Source organism: Elephas maximus, chromosome 3 (genome assembly GCF_024166365.1).
Source record: "Elephas maximus indicus isolate mEleMax1 chromosome 3, mEleMax1 primary haplotype, whole genome shotgun sequence".
In the NCBI taxonomy this organism is placed as follows: Eukaryota; Metazoa; Chordata; class Mammalia; order Proboscidea; family Elephantidae; genus Elephas; species Elephas maximus.
Window position 1 is genome coordinate 59,622,450 of NC_064821.1, and position 26,152 is coordinate 59,648,601.

Below are 26,152 nucleotides of genomic sequence, written 5' to 3' on the forward strand. Positions count from 1 at the left end.
TCAAGCTGCACTGAAGGCATTGTTGAAAACCCAGGCTCCAGGAATTGACAGAATACCAGTTGAGATGTTTTAATAAACAGATGCAACATTGGAAGCACTCACTAGTCTATGCCAAGAAATCTGGAAGACATCTACCTGGCCGATTGATTGGAAGAGATCCATATTTGTGCCCATTCCAAAGAAAGGTGATCCAACAGAATGCAGAAATTATTGAATAGTATCGTTAATATCACACACAAGTAGAATTTTGCTGACACTTATTCAGAAGCAGTTGCAGCAGTACATCAAAAGGGAACTGCCAGAAATTCAAGCCCACTCAGAAGAGGGTGTGGAACCAGGAGTATTGTTGCTGATATCATGTGGATCTTGGCTGAAAGCAGAGAATACCAGAAAGTGGTTTACTTGTGTTTTATTGACTATGCAGAGGTATTCGACTGTGTGGATCATGACAAATTATGGACAACTTTGCTAAGAATGGAAACTCCAGAACACTTAATTGTGCTCATGCAGAACCTATACGTAGACCAAGAGGAAGTCATTCAAACAGAAAAAGGAGATACTACGTGGTTTAAAATTAGGAAACGTGTGCATCAGTGTCGTATCATTTCACTATACCTATTCAGTCTGTATGCTGAGCAAATAATTTGAGAAGCTGGATTATCTGAAGGAGAAAGTGGCGTGAGGCTTGGAAGAAGACTCATTAACAACCTGCTATATGCAGATAACACAACTTCACTTGCTGAAAGCAAAGAAGACTTGAGCACTTTCTGATGAAGACCAAAGACCACAGCCTTCAGTATGGATTACACCTCAACATAAAGAAAAGAAAAATCCTCACAGCTGGACCAAAAAGCAACATCATGATAAACAGAGAAAATATGGACGCTGTCAGGGATTTCATTTTACTTGGATCCACAATGAATGCCCACGTAAGCAGCAGTGAAGAAATCAAACGACATATTGCAATGAGCATATCTCCTGAAAAAGCCCTCTTTAAAGTGTTAAAAAGCAAAGATGTCACTTTGAAGACTATGACACGCCTGACCAAAGTCATGATATTTTAAATTGCCTCACATGCATGAGAAAGCTGGACAACGAATAAGAAAGACTGAAGAAGAACTGATGCCTTTGAGTTATGGTGTTGGTGAGGAATATTGACTGTAGCAGACTTTCAGAAGAATGAACAAGCCTTCTTGGAAGAAGTACATCCAGAATGTTCCTTGGAGGCTAGGATGGTGAGATTTTGTCTCACATTCCTTGGGCGTGTTATCAGCAGGGAGCAGTCCCTGGTGAAGGACATCATGCCTGGTAAAGTAGAGGGTCAGGGAAAAAGAAGAAGCACCTCAACAAGATGGATTGACACAGTGGCTCCAGCGGTGAGCTTGAACATGACAATGACTGTGAGGATGGTGTGGGGTAGATCTACTCGGTCCTATAGTGTCTCTATGATGGGAATGGAACCGACTTCACAGCAATGGGTTTAAATTCATAATACCTGCCACATAATGCGTGTGTATGCTATGTGCAACTCTCAACAGTTATTATCTTTGTGGCACATGGACACACACAGGGAGATATTTGCACACGGAAAGGAGCACACATGTAGTTACATAAGCTCGTGCACACAGTGAGTACACTCCCATGACATAGCATCCCTTTCTGTACCAGCCAATCTTAGACCTGAGTGGGCACCCGTAGCTATGAGCAGGGATGAGGAGATGCAACTATACTGGAATGCTTGGGGCTCAAACTCTCAATGTCCCTGCAGGGGATGAACACGCATGCACACATTTGCACATCCTCACATAAACATGTGTCTAGGTGTCAGGAGGGTTCAGTCCCTGGAGAAGGACATCATGCTTGGCAGAGTACAGGGTCAGCGGAAAAGAGGAAGACCCTCAACCAGGTAGATTGACACAGTGACTGCAACAAAGAGCTCAAGCATAGCAACGATTGTAAGGATGCCTCAGGACCGGGCAGTGTTTTGTTCTGTTGTGCATAGGGTCACTACGTGTCGGAAACGACTCAACAGCAACTAACAACAACAGCAGTAAGACGTGTGCACAGCTGGCCTACATGTGCCATGTGCACATGGGGATGCCTGGTTTAAGGCTGACACATGTTCTTGTTGTTAGGTTCTGTGGAGTCCGAGTTGGCTCTGACTCATAATGACCCTATGTACAACAGAACCAAACACTGCTAGGTGTTGTGAGCACTTGTGCATATTCCCACAAATGTGTGCACATGGTTTGCCAATGAATTGCTTTATTCAGAAGAGACCCCCAGGACTGTAGATGCTCCTGCTAAGCAGGAAGTTGGACTAGGAGGAGATCAGAGAAGCCACCATCAGAGAAATCTCCTGCTGACTGAGGAAGGAGAAGGAAGGGGCCAGGCATAAATCAGCCAGGCTTTGGCTTCTCATTCTGGGCAAGGATAGAAGGGGAGCCCCCGGCTTCTCTCTAGGATGGGAGAGAGGTATTTTCTTCATTCCCAGGGGACTTGACCAGGGTAGGGAGTGGCAGTGTTAGAGATGGAAACGCAGCATTGGGTGGTGAGGCTCTGGGGAAAGAGGCAGCTTTCAGCAGCTGGGGGTCTTCCCACTGCACTGCCCATTGGAGTAGTACTGGAACTTTTTATTATAGGTCTTCTGGTTTCTCGCAAAACAGTAGGCAGCATTTCTATCACATTGACACAGCTGGCTCTTGCAGGAGTCCTGTTTTGCTGAAAGCACAAGAAAATAGACACGGGACAGGGATTTAATATTTTATGACTTCTTCTGGGAACCCTGGGGGAGAAGACACAGTCCTTGATCTCCAGAAGTTCCTAAATGGAGACAAGCATCTATGTTCAGATATTTCTGATTAATGGAGACAGGATTCCTGCCCTCAGGAAGATAGTTTCCAGTCTGATGGAGACACACAGTATCCAAACACGGGAAGACTCTGTTACATGCCTTCCTAACTACCACTGTTTTCTCCTTCTTGCTAACAGATTTGTCCAGTGGGCCAACTGCCCAGCCCCTGAGAATGGCTCCTGATTGATGTAAGCCAGCAAGTTTGCAGTGATTGATCTCTGGCTAACATGTGACCCCATTCTGGCCAATGAGTCACAGGAGAAGCTGCTGAGAACTTCTGGGAAGGATTATTTTCCTCCCTCAAAAGGGACATGTACAATGGGAAAGCCTCTTTTGGAGTGTGAGGCCATGATGCTTGGAGCTGAAGCTTGTGTCTTGACACCACAAGTTAGATACTGCCAACATGGCAGAGCAGTATCTAACAATATTGACAATATGGTTGAGAAGCTGCCCCAGCCTGGCATTGCCCTCTTCCAGACTTCTTGTTATGCGAGACTCATACAACCCCACTATCCTGATGCTTGCAACTCAAAGCCTTCTGAAGATACATGATCCCATGGAGAGGTCATAATGGGGAAGATGATCCTAAAGCACTTCTGATCCTAAAGTACTGAAGGTGTTGAGTGAGAGTCCATGATTTTTAAAAATCCTGCTCATGGATCTGCTGTCTGAGGACATTGAACAAACCCTTCTAGCCACCAGCTCATCCTTCTCTTCCCCTTCAGAGCAAAACTTTCTCCAAAAAATTTTCTGTACTTACTCTCTCTACTTCTTCATTTCCATTTATACCCCAACCCACTCCAGTCTGGCTTTGCCCTCACCACTTCATGGGGACAGCTCTCACTGAGCTCTTCCTGACCTTCCTACCTCTAAATCCAAAGGATTCTTGACAATCCTTACCTTGGCAAACCCCTCTGTTAACCTGGCTCTTGTTAATCTTCTCCTCCTTTCTTGCAACCATCTTCTTACCAACTTTTTTGATCCTCCTTTGTCAGCTCTCCTCCTCCCTCTCTGATTATTCCTGCTTTATCTCCGTTCTGGGCCCTTCAGCATTAAACGGGTGATCATGTCCAGTTCTGCTGCTGACTCCTGATTTTATGTGTCCAGTGCAGACCCTTCCCCTGAGCTGCAAGTTCACACATCCAGCTGCCTGCTGGTCATCTCCTGGGTGTTCCAAGTCCCCTTCAACTCAATGTGTCCCAAACAAAACTCCTCCTCCTTCACCCCATGCCCCTACCCAAGCCCTCTTCTTGTGGTCTTTATCTCAGTTGTGGTACTACCATCCATACAGTCACATACCCACTTAACACCTTCTTATTCTAACCCCCTACCCAGTTAATCACCAAACTCAGATAATTCCACCTCTCACACGCATCTTAATTTCATTGTCCAACCCTTTCCATTTTGACCACCATTGTTTTATGTCAAAATCCTACTATCTCTTGGCTGGATTCCGGTAATAGGCTTCTCACAGGTCTCCCTTCCATCCTGCCTCCATCCACCCTGCAGCCACAGTGAGTCCCCAGAAATGCAAATCTCATGTCACTCCTTTGCTAATACCTCCTTCTTGCTTCAAGGTGGAATCCTGGTGGTGCAATGGTTAAGTGCTTGACTGCTAACTGAAAGGTTGGTGATTCGAACTCACCCAGTAGCTGCATGGGAGAAAAGACCTGGCAATCTGCTCTTGTAAAGATTACAGCCTAGAAAACACTATTGGGAAGTTCTACTCTCTCACCTGGTGTTGCTATGAGTTGAAAATCAAGTTGATGGCACCAAAAAAGAACAACCGTTGCTTTAGGATAAAATCTAAATGGAACATGGCCACGAAGGCCTTTCTTGATCTGTTGTTCCTGTTGTTAGCTGTCATTGAGTTGGACCCGAACTCATGGGAATCCCATGCACAAATGAATGAAACACTGCCTGGTCCTGTGTCAACCCCATGATTGGTTGTGGATCAGATTGTTGTGATCCACAGAGTTTTCATTGACTGATTTTCAGAAGTAGATCACCAGACCTTTCTTCCTAGTCCATCTTACTCTGGGAAGTACACTGAAACCTGTTTAGCATCACAGCAACATGTAAGCCTTCACGAACAGACGGGTGGTGCCTGTGCATGTGGTGTATTGGCCAGGAATCAAACCTGCATGGAAGGTGAGAATTCTACCACTGAACCAACATTGCCCCTAATCGTCTTGATCTAGCCCCTTCCTATCTCTCCAGCATTGCCTCTCACCACTCCTCCTTTTCCCCACATGGCTCTGTTCAGCAACACAGAATTGCTTGCAGTTCCCCTGAGCACACTCCAGGTTTTGACTATGTTGTTGCCTCTTCCTGCCCTGCTCATCCACCTTGGCTATCCGTGCACAGTGTTTATGACTCAGCCTAGAGGCCACCACTTTCAGAAACCTCCCTTGAACTTCATGCTGTGTTAAGGGCTCCTTCTTTTTGTTTACTTCCTATTGGAGTCTTTACCATATTGGGCTTTCATTTTCTTTACCTCTCACTCAACTATGAGCCTTTGAGGCAGGGACAATATCCCTCTGTATTTCTACATCTGGTGCCCAGCCCAGTACTCAGCACAGTGGACACTGAATAAGGAAACCATGTGGGGTCATAGAACTGTGTCTTACCACAGACAATTTGGCTTCCACTCTTGGTAAACTTGTAATTCAGGAATTTGGTGCCACACCTACGTTTCTCCAGACGTTTATAGCAGCAGTCGTGTTCAGCGCAGCACCTGTGATGAGCATGTCCCATTGGGGTCACTTTCCCATGGCTCAAAGGAGCTAGCCTCCCCTGGCTCTCCCCTCCTTGACCCTGGAGAGACATGGTGACTCTGGAGCCTAGAGCAGAGTTTCCACCCTGCAGACTGCGGTTCCAGCCTCGACCCCCTGGGGTTATGTGGCAGAAGTGAGCAGAGGGGAGAGAGATGAAGAGTGGCCTCACCGATCCGTCGCATCTTTGGGGGATCCTTTACCACCAACACCACAGTGGCAACCATAGAAACCATAGCTGGATATAGGTTCCTTTCCTGTCACCAACCGGATCATTTTTCGGAAATCCAGTAAACTCCCCTGGACTTGCAGCAGGCCTGGAAGGAAACTGGTTGCTGATGGGGACTGGGCCCTGTGTCCTCCCTCCCTGCCCCTCTCTTCGCTCCCTTTCTCTCACCCCTTGGAGAGGCCTTGCTGCCATGGGAAGGAAAACTGGGAGAGGGGGCTGCTTCTTGCCCTGGCCTGTCCCCTTAGGGTCAAGATCAGGGTCAGCTCTTACCCAAGGCCATGATTACTACCAACAGGAGGAGGGTCTTCATGCTGAAGAGTTCTGTGAGGGAGAAGCGCAGGTGGGGTTTTCTAGATTCCTCTCCCAGGTGGTCCCAGATTCTTTCCTTGGCCCTGTGCTCTCCTGCTCACACTCAGCAACCCTGGAGAATGGGTTTTGCAAAGGAGCACACGGAAATGCTCTTCAATCATAGGCTAAGTCCAGGGTGACACCCTTCGTCACACACGAGGTATACAGGAGATACTTCCAGTGATGCATGCAGACACATGCCTTCCTGACTTCCCAGCTCTGTTGAATAGTTTCATGCACACACGGACCCTCAGAGCCAGCTAGACCCCACATAATACACTAATGAGTTGCCTATGATCCTCTTCAGATGGAGAGTTCCTGGAAGGTTGGGACCAGGTTCTTCTCAACAAATGGGGAATTTCCCAAGGTCAAAGCTGCGTCTCTCCCGTTAGACATATCTTGCATGAACCCATGCTGAATTCAAGGCTTGGGAATTCCATCCGTGGAGTCTGATCCCAACATTTTTCTCCAGCACCCTCTCTTTGCAAGACCTTCCAACCCCTTATACGCATACACATACACAGACACATGCTCTCTCCCTCTCACACACACACACACACACACTCTTGCACTCAAACACTAGTATAAATGTCCTTCCATACAACACACTCACATACCCACACAACACCCTTGTGTAATATACCCTCTTGTATACAACAAACCCTGCACAGGCATGCCTGTGCACTTACATGCCCATCTATGCATGCATACACACATATGCGCACACATACACAACACAGCTAGTCTCCAAGGCAGCGACTGGACATTAATTTCTGGGTATCTACCTCTCACAGGATGTTGGAGTCGATACCTCCAAGTGACTGTCATACCTCTTCTGAACTCCAGCTCTCTTTAAATAGTTACTTCCTCTGGGAGGCTGGGAGTGGTAAGGGGAGGGGATAAAGGTGCAGCCGGTAGGTGGACTTACAGTTTGGCACGTTTATGACCCTGGTAAATCACCTTTCTCTCCCCTTATCAGCTGGCAGGTCAGAACTGAAGATAGAAAAAAAATGTGCCTTTAGACAGATGCTGGAATAAATTTTAAGTGATTTTGAAGTCTTTCCTGTGGCTTAGTTCCTGACTGAGTAAATTTTCTAAACTGGCTCTGGGTGAGACCACCATCACCTTCCTGCACCCACCTTCAAGGGTGAGCAGGAACACTGTTTCAGGCTGCTGAGTCATTTGCAGAGCCAATGCGCCCTTTGACTAAGCGAGGGTGGCTCTTTTCTTCTGCTAAATGCAGCATCTGGGACTAAGAAAGAGGGCATTCATTCCTTCACAAGAAAGTTAGATAGAGGGGATAGACACCAGTGGGGCGGGGGAGGGAAGTGCAGAGAGGGGCAGGGACGGAGGACGCAAGGCCCATTGCCCATCACCAACCAATTTCCTTTCAGGCCTCATGCAGGTCCAGGAGGATTTGGAGGATTTCTGGAGAATGATCTTGACAGTGATGGGAAAGGAAGCTGCATCCAGCTATGCTTTCTGTGGTTGCCACTGTGGTGTTGGAGGCAAAGGATCCCCCAAGGATGCGACAGATCGGTGAGGCCACTCTTCACCTTCCCTCCCTCTGATCCTTACATGTCTACAAAGTCCCAGGACCTGTGCAAGCCCTTTGGGAGGGGATGAGGATTATACCCAAGTCTTGCTCGTTGAGACCCCACAGTCCAGCAGGGAAGAGAGTGTGATGGGATCGGGTGTTACCCTTCCTACTGATTGGGCCGTTGCCTCTACCTTCTCTTGTTCTCAACTTCATCTCCTATTTTCTTCTTCCTGAATTAGTTTCTAAAACTGGAAAAAGCCAAAGTTTGTCCTTGAATTTCCAACTCAAGCATTCCTCCCTCCACATTAGCCTCAATAGTCGCCTGTTTGGGAACAAGACTGATTAAAACTCCCTTGATCTATTGCAAGGACCCTGGGTGTCGCAAGTGGTTTGCTGTGGGTGCTCGTGTGTTGCTGTGATGCTGGAAACTATTCCACCAGTATTCAAATACCAGCAGGGTCACCCATGGCAGACAGGTTGCAGCTGCACTTCCAGACTAAGTTAGGCTAGGAAGAAGGACCCAGCAGTGTATTTCTGAAAAGAATTAACCAGTGAAACCTTACGAATAGCAACGGAATGCAGTCTGATATAGTGCTGGAAGAGGAGCCCTTCAGGTTGGAAGGCCCTCAAAATAAGACTGAGGAAGAGCTGCCTCTTCAAAGTAGAGCTGATCTTAGTGATGTGGATGGAATCAAGCTTTCAGGACCTTTGTTTGCTGATGTTGCACAACTTAAAATGAGAACAAATAGCTGCAAATGTTTATTAATAATCAGAACCTAGAATGTATGAAATACGAATCTAGGAAAATTAGAAATCATCGAAACTGAAATGGAATGCATAAAGATCAATATCCTAGGCATTTGTGAGCTGAAATGGACTAGCATCGGTCATTTTGAATTGGACGATCATATGGTCTACTCTGCCAGAAGTGACAGCTTGAAGAGGAATGTCGTTGCATCCATCATTAAAAAGAACATTTCAAGATATATCTTGAAGGATATTCCTGTCAGTGATAGGGTAATATCCATAGGCCTACAAGGAAGACCAGTTAATACAACTATTATTCAAATTTACACACCAACCACTAAGGCCAAAGATGAAGAAATTGAAGAGTTTTACCAACTTTTACTGTCTGAAATTGATTGAACGTACTGGTGACAGGAGTGCGAAAGTTGGAAAAGAAGAAGAAAGGTCGGTCGTTGGAAAATATGGCCTTGGTGATAGAAACCATGCTGGAGATCACAGGATTGAATTTTGCAAGACCAACGACTTCTTCATTGCAAATGCCTTTTTTCACCAACATAAATGGTGACCATACACATGGACCTCGCCAGATGGAATACGCGGGAATCAAATCGACTACATCTGTGGAAACACACGATGGGAAAGCTCAATATCATCAGTCAGAACAAGGCCAGGGGCCAACTGTGGAATAGATCATCAATTGCTCATATGCAAGTTCAAGTTGAAACTGAAGAAAATTAGAGCAAGTCCACGAGAGCCAAAGTACGACCTTGAGTGTATCCTACCTCAATTTAGAGACCATCTCAAGAATACATTTGATGTGTTGCACACTAATGACTGAACACCAGATGAGTTGTGGAATGACCTCAAGGACATCATACATGAAGAAAGCAAGAGGTCATTAAAAAGACAAGAGAGAAGGGAAAGACCTAAATGGAAGTCAGAAGACACATTGAAACTTGGCGCTTCAATGTTGAGTAGAAAGGAAAAAATGATGAAGTAAAAGAGCTGAACAGAAGATTTCAAATATCAGCTGGAGAAGACCAAGTAAAGTGTTATGATGACATGTGCGAAGAGCTGGAGAGAGAAAACCAAAAGGGAAGAAAATGCTTGGCTTTCTCAAGCTGATAGAACTGAAGAAAAAATTCATGCCTCGAGTTGCAATACTGAAGGATTCTATGAGGAATATATTAAATGATGCAGAAAGCATCAAAAGAAGATGGAAGGAATACACAGAGTCACTGTACCAAAAAGAATTGGTCAACATTCAACCATTTCTGGAGGTAACATATGATTAGGAACTGATGGTACTGAAGGAAGAAGACCAAGCTGCCCTGAAGGCCTTGGAGAAAAACAAGGCTCCAGGAATTGACGGAATACCAATAGAGATATTTCAACAAATGGATGCTGTGCTGGAAATGCTCACTCGTCTATGCCAAGAAATTTGGAAGATAGCTGCCTGGCCAACTGACTGGAAGAGATCCATATTTATGCCTATTCCCAGGAAAGGTGATCCGACCAAATGCAGACGTTATTGAACATTATCATCAACATCACACGCAAGCAAAATTTTGCTGAAGATCCTTCCAAAGTGGCTGCAGCAGAATATCGACAGGGAACTGCGAGAAATTCAAGCCTGATTTAGAAGAGAGTGTGGAACCAGGGCTATCATTGCTGATGTCTGATGGATCTTGGCTGAAAGCAGAGAATACCAGAAAGAAATTTACCTATGTTTTATTGACTATGTTAAGGCGTCCGACTGTGTGGATTATAACAAATTATGGTAACATCGCGGAGAATGGGAATTCCGGAACACTTAATTGTGTTCATGAGGAATCTGTACATGGATCAAGAGGCAGTTGTTGAACCAGAACAAGGGGATACTGCGTGGTTTAATGTCAGGAAAGGCATGCATCATGGTTGTATCCTTTCACCATACTCATTCAATCTGTAATCTGAGCAAATAATCTGAGAAGCTGGACTAGATGAAGAATGGGGCATAGGGATTGGAGGAAGACTCATTACCAACCTGCACTATGCAGATGACACAACCTTGCTTGCTGAAAGTGAAGAGGATCTGAAGCGCTCACTGATGAAGGTCAAAAACCACAGCCTTCAGTATGGATTACGCATCACCATAAAGAAAACAAAAAATCCTCACAACCGGACCAATAAGCAACATCATGATAAATGGAGAAAAGTTTGAGGTTGGTAAGGATTTCATTTTACTTATATCCACAACCACCAGCCATGGAAGAAGCAGTCAAGAAATCAAAAGATGCATTGCATTGGGCAAATCAGCTGCAAGAGGTCTCTTTAAAGTGTTAAAAAGCAAAGATTTCACCTTGAGGACTAAGGTGAGCCTGACCCAAGCCATGGTGTTTTCAATCACCTCATATGCATGCGAAAGCTGGACAATGAATAAGGAAGGCTGAAGAAGAATTGAGGCCTTTGAATTATGGTGTTGGCGAAGAATATTGCATATACCATGGACTGCCAAAAGAAGGAAGAAATCTGTCTGGGAAGAAGTACAACCAGAATGCTCCTTGAGAAGCGATAATGATGAGACTATGTCGCACATACTTTGGGCATGTTATCAGGAGGGATGAGTCCCTGGAGAAGCATATCATGCTTCGTAATGTACAGGGTGAGTGAAAAAGTGGAAGACCCTCAACTAAACGGATTGACACAGTGGCTGCAACAATGGGCTCAAGCATGGCAACAATTGTGAGGATGGCACAGGACCAGGCAGTGTTTCATTCTGTTGTGCATAGGGTTGCTATGTCGGAACTGACTCCACGGTACCTAAAAACAACAACAACTAACCTAAAGGTTGGCATTTTGAACTTACCCAGTGGTGCCAGGGAAGAAAGCCCTGGCAATCAGCTTCTGTAAAGATTACACAGCCCCCAAAATTCTGCGGAGCACAGTTCTACTCTGTAACACATGGGGCCACGTGTTGCTATTAACGTATTTACTGTTGTTATGAATTGAATTGTGTTTCCCTGAAATATGTGTTGGAATTCTAACCCCTATACCTGTGTATGTAATCTTGTTTGGAAAGAGGGTTTCTTTGTTATGTTAATTATTAGGGTAGGTCCTAAATCTAATCACCTCTGAGTTATGAAAACAGCAGATCAGATACAGAGAGAAACACATATGGGAGAAGACAGACACCATGTGAGGATCATCTACAAGCCAAGGAACCAAGGAATGCCAGGGCTACTGACGAGAAAGGAATCGGCACAGCCAAGACCCTCATTTGGAATTTCAGCCTCCAGAACCATAAGAAGATAAATTTTTGTTCTTTAAAGCCACCCACTTGTGGTATTTCTGTTACAGCGGCACTAAGTAACTATGAAACATGTGATCAACATTTAAATCAATTGACCCTAAGCAAAGCAAATTACCCTCCATAATGTGGGTGGGCCTCATCCGTTCAGCTGAAGACCTTAAGAGCAAAAACTGAGATTTCCCAAGGGTTTCAAAAGTGTAAATAAATATTCTGCCAGAATTTCCAGGCTCCCTCCTGGCCTATGGATTTTGGACACAAGACTGCCAGAGTTTCCAGCCTGTTGTCTGAGGTACAGATTTTAGACTTGCCTCCCCCTACGATCTCATGAGTCAATTTCTCAAAATAAACCAATCTCGGTACATGAATAGATAAGAGTGATAAATAGATGTGTTGTTGTTGTTAGTTGCTGTCGAGTCACCTCCAACTCAGGGCAATCCCATGTATGACCGAACAAAACATTGCCTGGTCCTGTGCCATCTTCACAATCGCTGGTAAGCTCAAGTCCATTGCTGTGGCCACTGTGCGTTTTGACTGTCTTCCAAATAGAAAGCTCATATTCCAGCACTATGTTAGACAATATTCTGTTGTGATCCATAGGATTTTCAGTGGCTCCATGGGAGAAAGATGTGGTGATCTGCTTCCATAAATATTATAGCCAAGAAAACCCTATGGGGCAGTTCTACTCCGTCACACTGCATTGTTATGAGTCGGAATAGACTCCATTTCGCCTAACAACAACAACAACAATTTTCAGAAGTAGATCACCAGGCCTTTATTCCTAGCATGTCTTAGTCTGGAAGCACATGCCATGGGTGACCCTGGTATTTGAAATACCACTAGCGTAGCTTCCAGCATCATAGCAACACGCAAGCCGCCATAATACGACAAACTGACAGACAGGTGGTAGACAGATAGATGTTTTTGTTGTCAGGTGCTGTCAAGTTGGTTCCAACTCATAGTGACCCTATGTACAACAGAATGAAACACTGCTCAGTCCTGTGCCATTCTCACAATCGTTGTTATGCTTAAGCCGATTGTTGCAGCCATTGTGTCCATCTATCTCATTGAGGGTCTTCCCTGACCCTCTACTTTACAAGCGCGATGTCCTTCTGCAGGGACTGAATCCTCCCAAAACATGTCCAAAGTATGTAAGGCAAAGTCTCACCATCTCTGCTTCTAAGAAGCATTCTGACTCTACTTCCTCCAAGACAGATTTCTTCATTCTTCTGGCAGTCTTTGGTGCATTCAATATTCTTTGCCAACACCATATTTCAAAGATATCAACTCTTCTTTGGTCTTCCAAATTTATTGTCCAGCTTTCACATACATGTGAGGCAAAAGATAGATATAATCTTACTGCTTCTTTTTCTCTGGAGAACCCTGACTAGGGCGACCCCCAACTGTGCTGAGGTAATAACACCTATTCCCATCATTTGACTCATTGCCTCAAAGTTAATGATCTCAAATCTGTGTATCTGGTTCCCATAACTCTCCTGATTCTTTCATTTCAAAATATCTGTGAGAGTCATGACATTTTGATCCAGGTTTTGAACCCCAAAACATCGAAGTTGTTGTGTCCAATTGTAAATGTAAGCTCTTTATTATCCAGTAACATTCCCAACCCCCATCACTGACCCTTAGCCTATTGAGTCATGTAAACCTACTCTTGGGAAAGGAGAGGGGAGCACATAAACTACTCCTGGGGGCATCCAAATCTCAGCACCATCACCCATGACACCCTGCTTCATAAACACTCCCAGAGCTCAGCACATGGCAGGTCTTAACAAATGTTCGTTGAATGGATGTATGAATGAAGTAATGCACAGGGGATGAGGTCTCTCCAGAAGAATCTCAGGAGAAGAGAACAGTTGTTTTGCTGATTCAGAACCCAAGGAGGAGGGCTATGGTACTTGGTGGAAGAGCAAAGCAGTCCTTCAGGCGTAGAACACAGAGATCCTGGGGGTGGATGACATGAATCTCCAAGTAAGAACGTAGGGGCCACCCTGCGAGGGTGACACTGAGAACTCAGGGACACTCCAAAAACCCAAACCAAACTGTTGCCATCGAGTCAATTCCGACTCAGAGCAACCCTATAGGACAGAGAAGAACTGCCTCGTAGAGTTTGCAAGGAGTGGCTGGTAGATCCGAACTGCTGACCATTTTGGTTAGCAGCTGAGATCTTGACCACTGCACCATCAGGGTTCCCAGGGACACTAGGGTGTGTGAAATTTTCATCCTCAGCTTCTAAGACTTGCTGCAAGGCCTTGGTAATTAACTCCAGGGGAAGAAAATCAGATGCCAATCAGCCTTAAGTCACTGTGTTGACATGCCATGCCCTCAGATACCAGGTCACAATCAGACCAGGGCTGCAGCCTTAGGGACCCCAGCTCACTCTGAATGCCCGCTGCACTCCCAGCAACCTGGGCCTCTGCCTCTGCAGGGGGAGTATCTGCTGAGCACTTAAAGCTTCTGGAATGATGCTCACACTGACAGGGGGTTTGAGAGTTTGCAACAACCCTTTGGGCTCTACTATTCTTCTCACTCCTACCTGCTGGGTAGCTATTATTATCTCCATCTCACAGATAAGGAAACTGAGGCTCAGAGATGTTAAAAGACTTGCTCCAGGGCATAGGGCTAGTGAGAGGTTTGGTGAGATTTGAGTCCAGACCTGTCTGACTGGGATCTCACCCTCTCCATTCCAACTGGTTATCTTTTGAAAAAAGTTGAAATCTAGACCCAAGTGAAATTCATAGTAAACACATACATTAAGTGTCGAATAATGCAGTCAATGTACACAGACAGTGCTCAACATACATTATAATTGCACACAGTTGAGGCTGAGTGATGCATATTGTTCACAGTAAGTGGTTTCACAGTGCACAATAAATGCCCTTCATAGGTGAAAAGATTGAAGTTGTCAAGGATTTCATTTTACTTGGATCTACAATGAATGTTCATGGAAGCAGCAACCAAGAAATTAAATGACAGGTTGCACTGGGAAAATCTGCTGCAAACGACCTCTTTAAAGTGTTAAAAAGCAAATATGTCATTCTGAGGACTAAGGTGCGCCTGATCCAAGCCGTGACATTTTCGGTCACCTTATATGCATGCGAAAGCTGGACAATGAGTAAGGAAGACTGAAGAAGAATTGATGCCTTTGAATTACGTTGTTGGTGAAGAACACTGAATATACCGTGGACTGCCAGAAGAAAAAAGAAGTCCGTCTTGGAAGAAATGCAGCAAGAGTGCTCCTATTAAGCAAGGATGGCAAGAATTCATCTCACATACTTCATTTCACGTACTTTGAACATGTTATTAGGAGGAACAGTCCCTGGAGAAGGACATCATGCTTGGTAAAGTAAAGGGTCGGTGAAAAAGAGGAAGGCCCTTGACAAGATGGATTGACATAAGGGCTGCAACAATGGGCTCAAACATAACAATGAATGTGAGGATGGCACAGGACTGAGAGTGTTTCATACTGTTTTGCACAGGGTCATGATGAGTTGGAACCGACTTGTCGGCACCTAACAACAACATAACAGAAGCACAATGATGATGACAAATGTCATGGGGAGGGGGTTGTCAGGACCGAGCAGCCCATTTGCATGAACTAGGGTATCAGCCTAATTAGTTGTCTTCTAGCAGGCAGCAGGGCTCTGGGGACAGGTAGGGGTGAGGATGAAGGTGGAGTCTGGGGAGAGTGGAGAATAGGGCTAGATAAGGTAGCAGAGTAGAGCATGGATGAAGGAGGAAAGGAGGGTGAGGGTGCTGGGGCATACCAGGTACCAGGCTGAGACCCACAGGCCAACTTTGCTAATGACTCCATTTGACCATGACTCCACCATTGATCAAAGAAGTCTCAGCAGTGATGATGATAATGGTCATGGCACCCAAGGTGTCACCACTCCATCATCCTCCCTTGAGGCTCCAGATGAGTGTCAGGCCCACCTCTGTACCCACGGCACCCTGAACTTGCCCTGTTACCTTAGTGTCTGGTTTCCTGTCTGCCTCCCAGACTACAAGGTGATTTAAAACCAGGCAGCCTGGCTCTGTAATTTTTTTTAAAACTTATCTATCATTCTACTGTATCACAGTGGAGGATGGATGAATGTGTGGATGGATGGATGGGACGATGGATGGGTGGATGGTTGGATGGATGGATGGATGGATGGATGGATGGATGGATGGATGGATGGATGGATGGATGGATGGATGGATGGATGGAAAATAGAGGGATGGGGAGGTGAGGGTGGTGACAAGATTGACAATGGTAACTATCATAGTCATTTAAACGTATATCCCAAGAAGAATTAGGAGATAAATTAAATAAAGGTCTAGGATAAAGCCCTGATGACATGTCCAAAGTAAGCTAACATGTCCACATAAGCTTGGACACGTCATCAGGATAGATCAATCACTAGAAAAGGACATCTCGGTTGGCAAGGTAGAGGGTCAGTAAATGAGATGGATTGACATAATAGCATCAACAATGGGCTCAAACCTACCAAAGATCGTGAAGATGATGCAGGGCCAGCTGACATTTCAATCTGTTACACATAAGGTTGCCATGAGTCCAAGCTGACACCACGACAACTAACAATAAGAGCATAGACCCCTAGCTCAGGGACTGTCTTCTAAAAGCCACGGCTCGTGAAACTCTCAGTAGAAGGCCTGAAGGGCCCTATCAGCCTTTACTCCTTTAAGGTGAGCCCCATCCATCAGCATGCCCCTCCCCGCACCATGACACCCACACACAGTGCCCAGGACAGAGTCGTACACGTCGGCTGCACCTAACAAAGTTCTAATAGAATTTGACAAGGAGTAATTGAACACCTATTACATGCTCTGCACAGCTGGTTTCCTGACCAGCTGGCTGGCTGACTCTATCTGGTGAGCTGCTGGCCTGGCCAGCCAACAGGTTAAGTCCATATCAGTTTACACAGCAGTTGGTCTTCCCATCACTGTAAAAGCCCTTATCTCAAGGAGTAAGCAGAGGCGTGCTGATGACGGGAACTGTCAGCATGATTTCCTTTCATCCCCCAAAGTGCCCTGCCTGGGGAACTCTCATTGTCATCAGGTGGTGACACTTTACAATTGTGGGTGTTTCAACAGCTTGGCTCTTTGCTTATATAGGCATCATATAGTTATTAACAAGCAGATGAGGAGTGCAAGGAACTGCACGATGTGTTTCCGGAAAGTTTGCCTGAAGCTACTGATCTTAAAGGAAAATATTGACATGGATATAATCTCAGGTGTTAATTACGGAAGCGGTTCTCTGAGGTCACCCTTACTGGGCCCGGAAGGAAGGAGCTCCTGAGTCTGTCTCCCCACTCTTGTCTTTTGGGAGGAAACAAAGTTTATTCTTTCATGATAATAAAAGTAATACATCACCATGGCATATTACTTAAAGAATTTAGAGAAGTGGAAAAAAAGAAAGTAAAAATCATCCTTGAACCCACCTCCCAAAGAAAACATCATTAAGACTTCCTTTCATCTTTTTATTTTTTCTTATACAATAAAACCTGCAAAAGCCAGAAACAGTGTAAGGCAGAAACCTGACAGAGAGGGAAAATGCAAATGTTTTCCACTAAATAGACAGTGGTATGGATTGAATCGTGTCCCCCCAAAATGTGTGTAAACTTGGATGTCCAGTATTGTATGACTGTCTATCGTTTGGTCATCTGATGTGATTTTCCTATGCGTTGTAAATCCTACCTCTATGATGTTAATGAGTTGGGATTAGCAGCAGTTATGTTAATGAGGCAGGACTCAATCTACAAGATTAGGTTGTGTTTTAAGCCAATATCTTTTGAGATATTAGAGAGAGCAAGGAGCAGAGAGACATGCAGACTTCATACCTCTAAAGAAAACAGTGCAGGGAGCAGAGAGTGTCTTTGGACCCAGAGTCACTGTGCAGAGAAGCTCCTAGTCCAGGGAAAGATTGATGGCGAGGACCTCCATTGCCGACAGAAAGAGAAAGCCTTCCCAGGATCTGATGCCTGGAGTTTGAATTTCCAGCCTACTAGACTGTGAGAGAATAGATTTCTCTTTGTTAAAGCCAACCGCTTGTGGTGTTTCTGTTACAGCAGCACTAGATAACTGAGACAGAATTTGGTGCTGAGAGAGTAGGGTGCTGCTCTAGCAGCTACTTAAAATGTGGAAGCAGTTTTGAAACTGTGAATGAATAGAAAACTCAGAAGGAAACGAGGAGAACTGTTGCACTGGAGACTATGCAGAGAGTTGAGAGGCCCCAGCAGAGGACTGGCAACAGCTGAAGGAGGAGATCAGCGCAAGCCCCACGAGTTGAGAGAGCTGAATGCCTTTGTGCCGGAGGCTTCCTGGAGGAGCGGGATGACTCCAGGCACTTACCAGTGGAAATAGGCTTGCCAACCCGAAGAGCAAGAGAGCCGAGTGCCTTCTAGCTGGTGGTTACTGGGGGAGTGAGGTGCCTTCAGGCACTTATCAGTGAAGCTAAAGAGCTTTGGAATACTTGCCCAAGCAGGGCAGATGCAGGTGGTGAGGCCCAAGGGGGTCAAGAGGCCAAGGAACCAGGAAGCTGATGCTGAAGGGTCAAGGAACACAGGAAGCCAAACAGCCTCAGTCTCAAAGGATGGAGTCACCACTCAGATGGACTAGGAGAATGAGGCTGCCCAAAACCAAGGGAGCAGAGTTCCTGTTCCAGTGGGTCTAGAAGGTGGAGCTGAAGCCCAAGGCCAAGGGGCCTCCACTCAGAATCCAGAGAACATGGCTAACACTCAGAGTCTGAAGGACCAGGCGGTTGTGTAAATCGTCTTAGAGAACAGAGGATTACTTTCAAGCCTTGAGGGCTGAAGTAATCTTTTCTATTGGCTTGTTTGGTGCCTGTTATTCCTTCTTTGCCTCCAAGTTCTCCTATTTGTTCCACCACTGTACTTTGGAAGCAGATAACTGGTATTCTAGATTTCACAGATGAAGAGGAATTTTTGTATTTTGGACTTGGAATTGATTTAAGACTTTTGCTATGATATGATAGGGTGAATGTGTTTTATATGTGGCAAGGACAGGAATTTGGGGGGCCCAAAGGGTGTAATATTATAGATTGGATTGTGTCCCCCTCAAAATATGTGTTAACTTGATTAGTCCACGATTCCCAGTATTGTCTGATTGTCCGCCATTTTGTCATCTGATATGATTTTCCTGTGTGTTGTAAATTTACCTCTGATGTTAATGAGGTGGGATTAGCAGCAGTTATGATAATGAGGCGGGACTCAATCTAGAAGAGTAGGCTGTGTCTTAAGCCAATCTCTTTTGATATATTACAGAGAGAGCAGCGAGCAGAGAGACATGGGGAACTCATACCTCCAAGAAGGTAGTGCTAGGAGCAGAGTGTGTCCTTTGGACCCAGGATCCCTGTGCAGAGAAGCTCCTAGCCCAGGGGAAGATTGATGGCAAGGACATTCCTCTAGAGCTGACAGAGAAAGCCTTCCCTTGGAGCTGACACCCTGAATTTGAACTTCTAGCCTACTAGATAGTGAAAGAATAAACTTCTGTTTGTTGAAACCATCTACTTGTAGTATTTTTGTTGTAGTGGCACAAGATAACTAAGACAGAGAGCAATAGGAAAGTGATGACTGCACTCTGTCAAGGGTGGAAGACTTTCAAAACCTGGAAAAACAAGGCAGTCCCATCAAGTTCCAGCTCTCATAGGTCTCATTGTATATATTTGACATGGCTGAGACAATAATAATTAATCCTAATAGCCAAAACATAACACTTAACATATGCTTTACATGCATCAACTCATTTAATCCTTACAAAAGCTCTGTATAAATCTATTACTATGCCTGCTTTACAGATGAGGAGACTGAGGCACAGAGAAGCTAACTTGCCTGAGTTCATAGCCAATAAGTGACAGAGCTGGGGCTCAAACCATCTCACAACACTATGGTAGATACAGTATATCATAGATAAAATTTATGTTCTCCAGTTTGCCTTGAACATTATGACATACATGCTTTCCTATACTGATGACCTAACTGAAAAGACATTATTTTTAATGGTTGCCAAACATTCCACCAAGGGGATGGACTACTAGAGTTGTCATTCCCGATTTTGAATGTTTTCTTCTCTGACTTTCCAGTGTTGTCTATAGTCAACAGCACAGTGGTGAGGGACCCTTCACAGAAGAAACTCACTGCCTGGCACAGATTCCCCTCTGGAGAAGAGGTTCAGACACACCCACCCTATCACCACCACCCAAAGCTTTATTTTCTCCCAAATAACAATAGTGGGGAGACAGGCTCAGCTGGTCCCAGCACCACACTAATGCTTGAAAGCAGCAGTTCCTATCTTTTAGCTGCTAAGCCAGAAGGCCTGGAATCAGAACTCTGAGAAGTCTCTCATTCTGGACCAAATATATCACAAATCTTTCCACACCTGCCTTGGCCAATGTGGGCTCTGGGCCTGTCCCATGGCCCCCCCGGACAACACGCCTAACCTCTTCCAGCCTCAGTTCTTTCCTGTAAAATGTGAGCACTGATGCAACCCTGCCTACCTTCGATGACAAGTTTTCTGTGAGGATCCAATGACATATAACCATAAAAAGGCATTTAAAACTGGAAAAGTGCTCTACATATGCAAGAGATTGTTATTATTATAAGTCAACAACATTCCCTGAGGAGCTGCTACATGCCAGGCATTTGTGTGAAGCCCTGTAGATCCTGAGACCAACAAGAGAGACCCAGTGTCTGCCCTAGAGGGAAGCACCCAGAGTGCAGGACCCTAGGTTAGGGACCTAATTCAGGTGGACAGGTCTCCAGGAAGGCTTTCCAGAGGAGGTGATATCTCAGTTGAAACCTGGAGGATGAGTGGGAGTCGGTTGGATGGGAAGGGGTGGAAGGCTGAGAGAGCAGCATTTGCAAAAGTGGAGAGGCATAAAAAGTACAACATTCTGGAAAGGACAGTGTGACCCTGGCGTGGTATGCTTATGGAGAAGTGGAAGGAGCTGAAGCTTGGGGTATAGACACACCTCTGTCTGCTCTTTTAGTTGTCAGTGATCCCTGTGTCTGCTTCAAGAAGGGGCTTCACCAGCATCACCCACCTTACAGGCTGAGGGCAGCACAGCATGATGGGAACGGAAGCACAGAGATGGTGGGGGCCATGTTTCACAGAGCAATATAGGGCAGTCTTTGGAGGCCTCCTGCCAAGCCTCTGCCCACCCTTGCCCCCTTGCTCCAATGTTGGCTCCATTGCATCTATCCAAGGCAACCCAAAGATCAGACTTAAGAATGGATCCCTAGGAAGCTCAGTGAAGAAACCTATTGTATATTGAGAAGGTCATTGGTGCTGTGAATAATTTGTGATTGGCTACTAAGATAAAGGTTGACATTTTGAACCAGCCTAGCAGTGCCATGGATGAAAGGGCTGGCGATCTTCTTCTGTAAAGATGGCAGCCAAGAAAACCCCATGGAACAGTTCTACTCTGTAACACGTGGGGTTGGATGAGTTGAAAACAACTCAGTGGCAATGAGTTTGGTTTTTTGGTTTATTTATTGAGCACTTACTGTAAATCAAACCAAATTTGTTGCTGTTAGATTGACTCCGACTCTCAGCAACCATATAGGACTGAGTAGAACTTCCCCATTGGGTTTCTAAGGCTGTAATCTTTCTCCCAAGGAGGGGCTGGTTGGTTCAAATCACAGAGTTTTCAGTTAGCAGCCAAATGCTTAGCCACTGCGATACTAGGGGTCTTGGGTATTTAAACATTGTTCTCACCTTTAAATCTTTACAATAATCCTGTGGGGTCAGGATTCGTGGTCCCATTTCACAGAGGAGGGTCAAAGAAGTGAAGTCTTAGGCCCCAGGTCACTTATGGGTTGTGTACTTAGGGTTCAGGTTAATGGAGGTGGCAGTGCCAGGCTTGAATAACTGACCAGCAGCTTTCCCATTGGTGCTGTTGATTAATTTACCACTTCTCCAAGCCTCCATTTCAACACACAGAAATGTGTGCCTACAGCCTGCAGTACAGAGTTCCCACCGCACAGCAGCTGTGATGATTATTTTATGCCACGCCTAATCCTCCCCCATACCCTGCAAGTATGTACTTCCCCGAGGTCTAGACTAGGGCTGGGTTAAATCTGAAATCTCTCTGCATTTGGGGAAGTGGAAGAGCCTAATCCCTGGCTCAAGATGATACATTGCCCCACTGACAGAGCTTCCACGTTTTATCAAACTCAAGATGGTAAACCCCCGCTGGATTCCAGGGAGACCAGCACCCCTTCACCCTCTGGGTATCTCAGAAATGGCTCAGACATGTCTGTTCCTCTCTGCCAGTTGCAGGAGCACAGCCAGGCCCCAGAGGTCCAGGGACACCACCCGCGGCTTTCCCAAGACCTCCGCTGCAAAGCAAGGGGGTGGAAGAGACTCGGGCAAGGCCCTTGACACATTTGTAACCTGGTTTCTCCACAATTGCAGGATGTCCATGGACTCAACAAAACCCCTGGAGGATTTCTTTGTCCTTCAGCAAATATGTATTGATACACTGTTCTTGAAGCTGGGGAGAGAGCAAGGAACAAGACAGACACTACCCCTGCCCTCAGGAAGCTTGTATCCTCTGTGCCTCTGTTTCCCCATCTGTTAAATGGAGATGACAAAACTGTCTACCTATACAACTGCTGTGAGGGTTAAATAAATTAATATATGTAACGAGCTTAGAATAGGCCTTGGCACTTAATAAATGACCAACAGTAGTAGTATTCACTGGGTTATAAGAATTCAAAAAAAAAAACAAACGAAACTCGTTGCTGTCGGTCGATTCTGACTGATGATAACCCCATATGTTATAGAGTAAAACGGTTCCATCGGGTTTTTTGGGGGCTCTAATCTTTACATGGAGCCCTGGTGGCACAGTGGTTGTGTTTGGCTGCTAACCAAGAGATTGAGACTTGGAATCCACCAGCTGCTCCTTGGAAACCCTATGGGGCAGTTAGACTCTGTCCTATAGGCTTGCTTTGAGTCAGAATCTACTTGACAGCAGCAGGTTTGTTTTTTTTTTTTTTTTTTAATCTTTGCAGAAGCAGGTTGCCAGGCCTTTCATCTGTGGTGCCACTGGGTGGATGTGAACCATCAATCTTCTGGTTAGTGGTTGAGAGTAAACCATTTGTGTCACCCAGGGACCTTTACAAGGATTAGGTGAGATAATATATGTAAAGCACTTGGGGATATGAATAGCACACTGTAAGCATGAGAAAGGTGGCAGCTATTTCCTTAAATGTAAGCTGTTAAAATCAACCCCATCTTAGAGAGGAGGAAACTGAGGCATGAAAAGTTAAGTGACTTGCCCGAAACCTCACTTTTGTCAGAGTGGTAAAAGTTCTGAATCATGCTCTAAACCACGGTTTCTCAACCTTGATGCAATGACGTTTGGGGTCGAGTAATTCTGTTTTGGGGGCCATCCTGTGCAGGATGTTTACCAGCATCCCAGACCTCTAGTCACCAGATGCCAGTAACACCACCACCAACAACAACCATTGTGATAACCAGAAATACTCCACGCTGCCGTCGAGTCGATTTTGACTAATAGCTACCCTATCCCCCTGGGGAGGAAATCACTCCCAATTAAGAATCATTGTTCTAAAATGACCCTTGAGTTTATATTTCAACAACCCTAAGATCTGATCCTAGGAAGAAGGACCTGGTGATCTACTTTGAAAAAACTTGACCAATGAAAACCTTATGAATAGCAGCAGAACACTGCTTGATATAGTGCTGGAAGATGAGCCCCTCAGGTTGGGAGGCTTCAAAATAAGACTGGGGAAAAGTTGCGTCCTCAAAGTAGCATTGACCTTAATGATGTGACTGGAGTAAAGGTTTTGTGGACCTTCATTTCCTGATGTGGCAGAACTCAACAGGAGAAGAAATAGCTGCAAACACCGATTAATAGTAGGAATGTGGAGTGTATGAAGTATGAATCTAGGAAAATTGGAAGTCATAAAAAATGAAATGGATTAGTGAGCTGAAGTGGACTGCTATTGGCCATTTTGAACTGAACAATCATATAGTCTGTTAGGCCGGCAATGACAAATTGAAGACGAATGGGTTGTATTCATCATCAGAAAGAACATTTCAAGATCTATCCTGAAGTGCAGCACTGTCAGTGATAGGATACTATCCATACATCCACAAGGAAGACCAGTTTCTATGACTATTGTTCAAGTTTATGCACCAACCACTGATACCAAAGCTAGAGAAATTAAAGATTTTTACCAACTTCTGCAGTCTGAAATTGATCAAACATACAATCAAAATCCATTGGTAATTACTGGTGATTGGAATTCGAAAGTTGGAAACAACGAAAGGTCAGTGGTTGGAGAATATGACCTTGGTGAAAGAGAGGGTGCCAGAGATCACATGATAAAATTTTTCTAGGCCAATGACTTATTTATTGGAAATACCTTTTTTCAACAGCATAAACGGTGACTATACCCATAGACCTCATTAGGTGGAATATACAAGAATCAAATCGACTACATCTGTAGAAAGAGGCAACAGAGAGGCTCCATATCATCGTCAGAACAAGGCCAGGACCGACCTCGGAACAGAACATCAATTGCTTATATGCAAGTTCAAGTTGAAGCTGAAGGAATTTAAAATAAGTTCACCAGAGCTAAAGTACGGCCTTGAGTATATCCCACCTGAATTTAGCGACCATCTCAAGAATACATTTGACACATTGAATACTAATGACCCAACGCTAGATGAGTAGTGGGATGACATAAAGCACATCATACATGAAGGAAGCAAGAGGTCACTAAAAAGACAGGACAGAAAGAAAAGTTCTAAATGGATGTCAGAAGAGTCTCTGAAACTTGCTCTTGAACACAGAGGAGTTGAAACGAATGGCAGAAATGATGAAGTAAAAGAGTTGAACAGAATATTTCAAAGGGTGGCTCAAGAAGACAAAGTAAAGTATAATGAAATGTGCAAAGATCTGGAGTTAGAAAACCAAAAAGGAAAAATATGTTCAGCATTTCTCAAGCTGAAGGAACTGAAGAAAAAATTCAAGTCTTGAACTGCAATATAGAAGGATTTTATAGGCAAAATATGGAACGATACAGGATGCATCAAAAGAATATGGAAGGAATATACAGAGTTACTGTACCAAAAAGAATTGGGCAACATTCAAACGTTTCGGGAGGTAGCATATGATCAAGAACTGATGGTACTGAAGGAAGAAGTTCAAGCTGCACTGAAGGCATTGTTGAAAACCCAGGCTCCAGGAATTGACAGAATACCAGTTGAGATGTTTTAATAAACAGATGCAACATTGGAAGCACTCACCAGTCTATGCCAAGAAATCTGGAAGACATCTACCTGGCCGATTGATTGGAAGAGATCCATATTTGTGCCCATTCCAAAGAAAGGTGATCCAACAGAATGCAGAAATTATTGAATAGTATCGTTAATATCACACACAAGTAGAATTTTGCTGACACTTATTCAGAAGCAGTTGCAGCAGTACATCAAAAGGGAACTGCCAGAAATTCAAGCCCACTCAGAAGAGGGTGTGGAACCAGGAGTATTGTTGCTGATATCATGTGGATCTTGGCTGAAAGCAGAGAATACCAGAAAGTGGTTTACTTGTGTTTTATTGACTATGCAGAGGTATTCGACTGTGTGGATCATGACAAATTATGGACAACTTTGCTAAGAATGGAAACTCCAGAACACTTAATTGTGCTCATGCAGAACCTATATGTAGACCAAGAGGAAGTCATTCAAACAGAAAAAGGAGATACTACGTGGTTTAAAATTAGGAAACGTGTGCATCAGTGTTGTATCATTTCACTATACCTATTCAGTCTGTATGCTGAGCAAATAATTTGAGAAGCTGGATTATCTGAAGGAGAAAGTGGCATGAGGCTTGGAAGAAGACTCATTAACAACCTGCTATATGCAGATAACACAACTTCACTTGCTGAAAGCAAAGAAGACTTGAGCACTTTCTGATGAAGACCAAAGACCACAGCCTTCAGTATGGATTACACCTCAAAATAAAGAAAAGAAAAATCCTCACAGCTGGACCAATAAGCAACATCATGATAAACAGAGAAAATATGGACGCTGTCAGGGATTTCATTTTACTTGGATCCACAATGAATGCCCACGTAAGCAGCAGTGAAGAAATCAAACGACATATTGCAATGAGCATATCTCCTGAAAAAGACCTCTTTAAAGTGTTAAAAAGCAAAGATGTCACTTTGAAGACTATGACACGCCTGACCAAAGTCATGATATTTTCAATTGCCTCACATGCATGAGAAAGCTGGACAACGAATAAGAAAGACTGAAGAAGAACTGATGCCTTTGAGTTATGGTGTTGGTGAGGAAT

The 26,152-nt window shown here is 44.7% G+C and overlaps 1 protein-coding gene across 1 annotated transcript; it reads right to left on the bottom strand.

Moving 5' to 3' along the window:
• Positions 1-2,578: 2,578 nt before the first annotated feature.
• LOC126072663 (phospholipase A2, membrane associated-like) lies at positions 2,579-6,167 on the bottom strand. Its single transcript, XM_049878150.1, has 4 exons — positions 6,128-6,167; positions 5,801-5,945; positions 5,485-5,591; positions 2,579-2,721 (listed from the first exon to the last, which is right to left on the bottom strand). Exons 1-4 carry the CDS (start codon positions 6,165-6,167, stop codon positions 2,579-2,581), a joined length of 435 nt encoding a protein of 144 aa, XP_049734107.1.
• Positions 6,168-26,152: the final 19,985 nt, after the last annotated feature.

What these genes read in the sequence shown, in the direction of transcription:
- LOC126072663 (XM_049878150.1), bottom strand. Translation starts at nt 6,167, where the DNA reads ATGAAGACCCTCCTCCTGTTGGTAGTAATCATGGCCTTGG. An exon ending in CCCAAAGATGCGACGGATCG is followed by an intron (nt 5,592 to 5,800) that starts GTGAGGCCACTC and finishes TGCTCATCACAG; the next exon opens with GTGCTGCGCTGAACACGACT. An exon ending in TGGAAGCCAAATTGTCTGTG is followed by an intron (nt 2,722 to 5,484) that starts GTAAGACACAGT and finishes TTGTGCTTTCAG; the next exon opens with CAAAACAGGACTCCTGCAAG.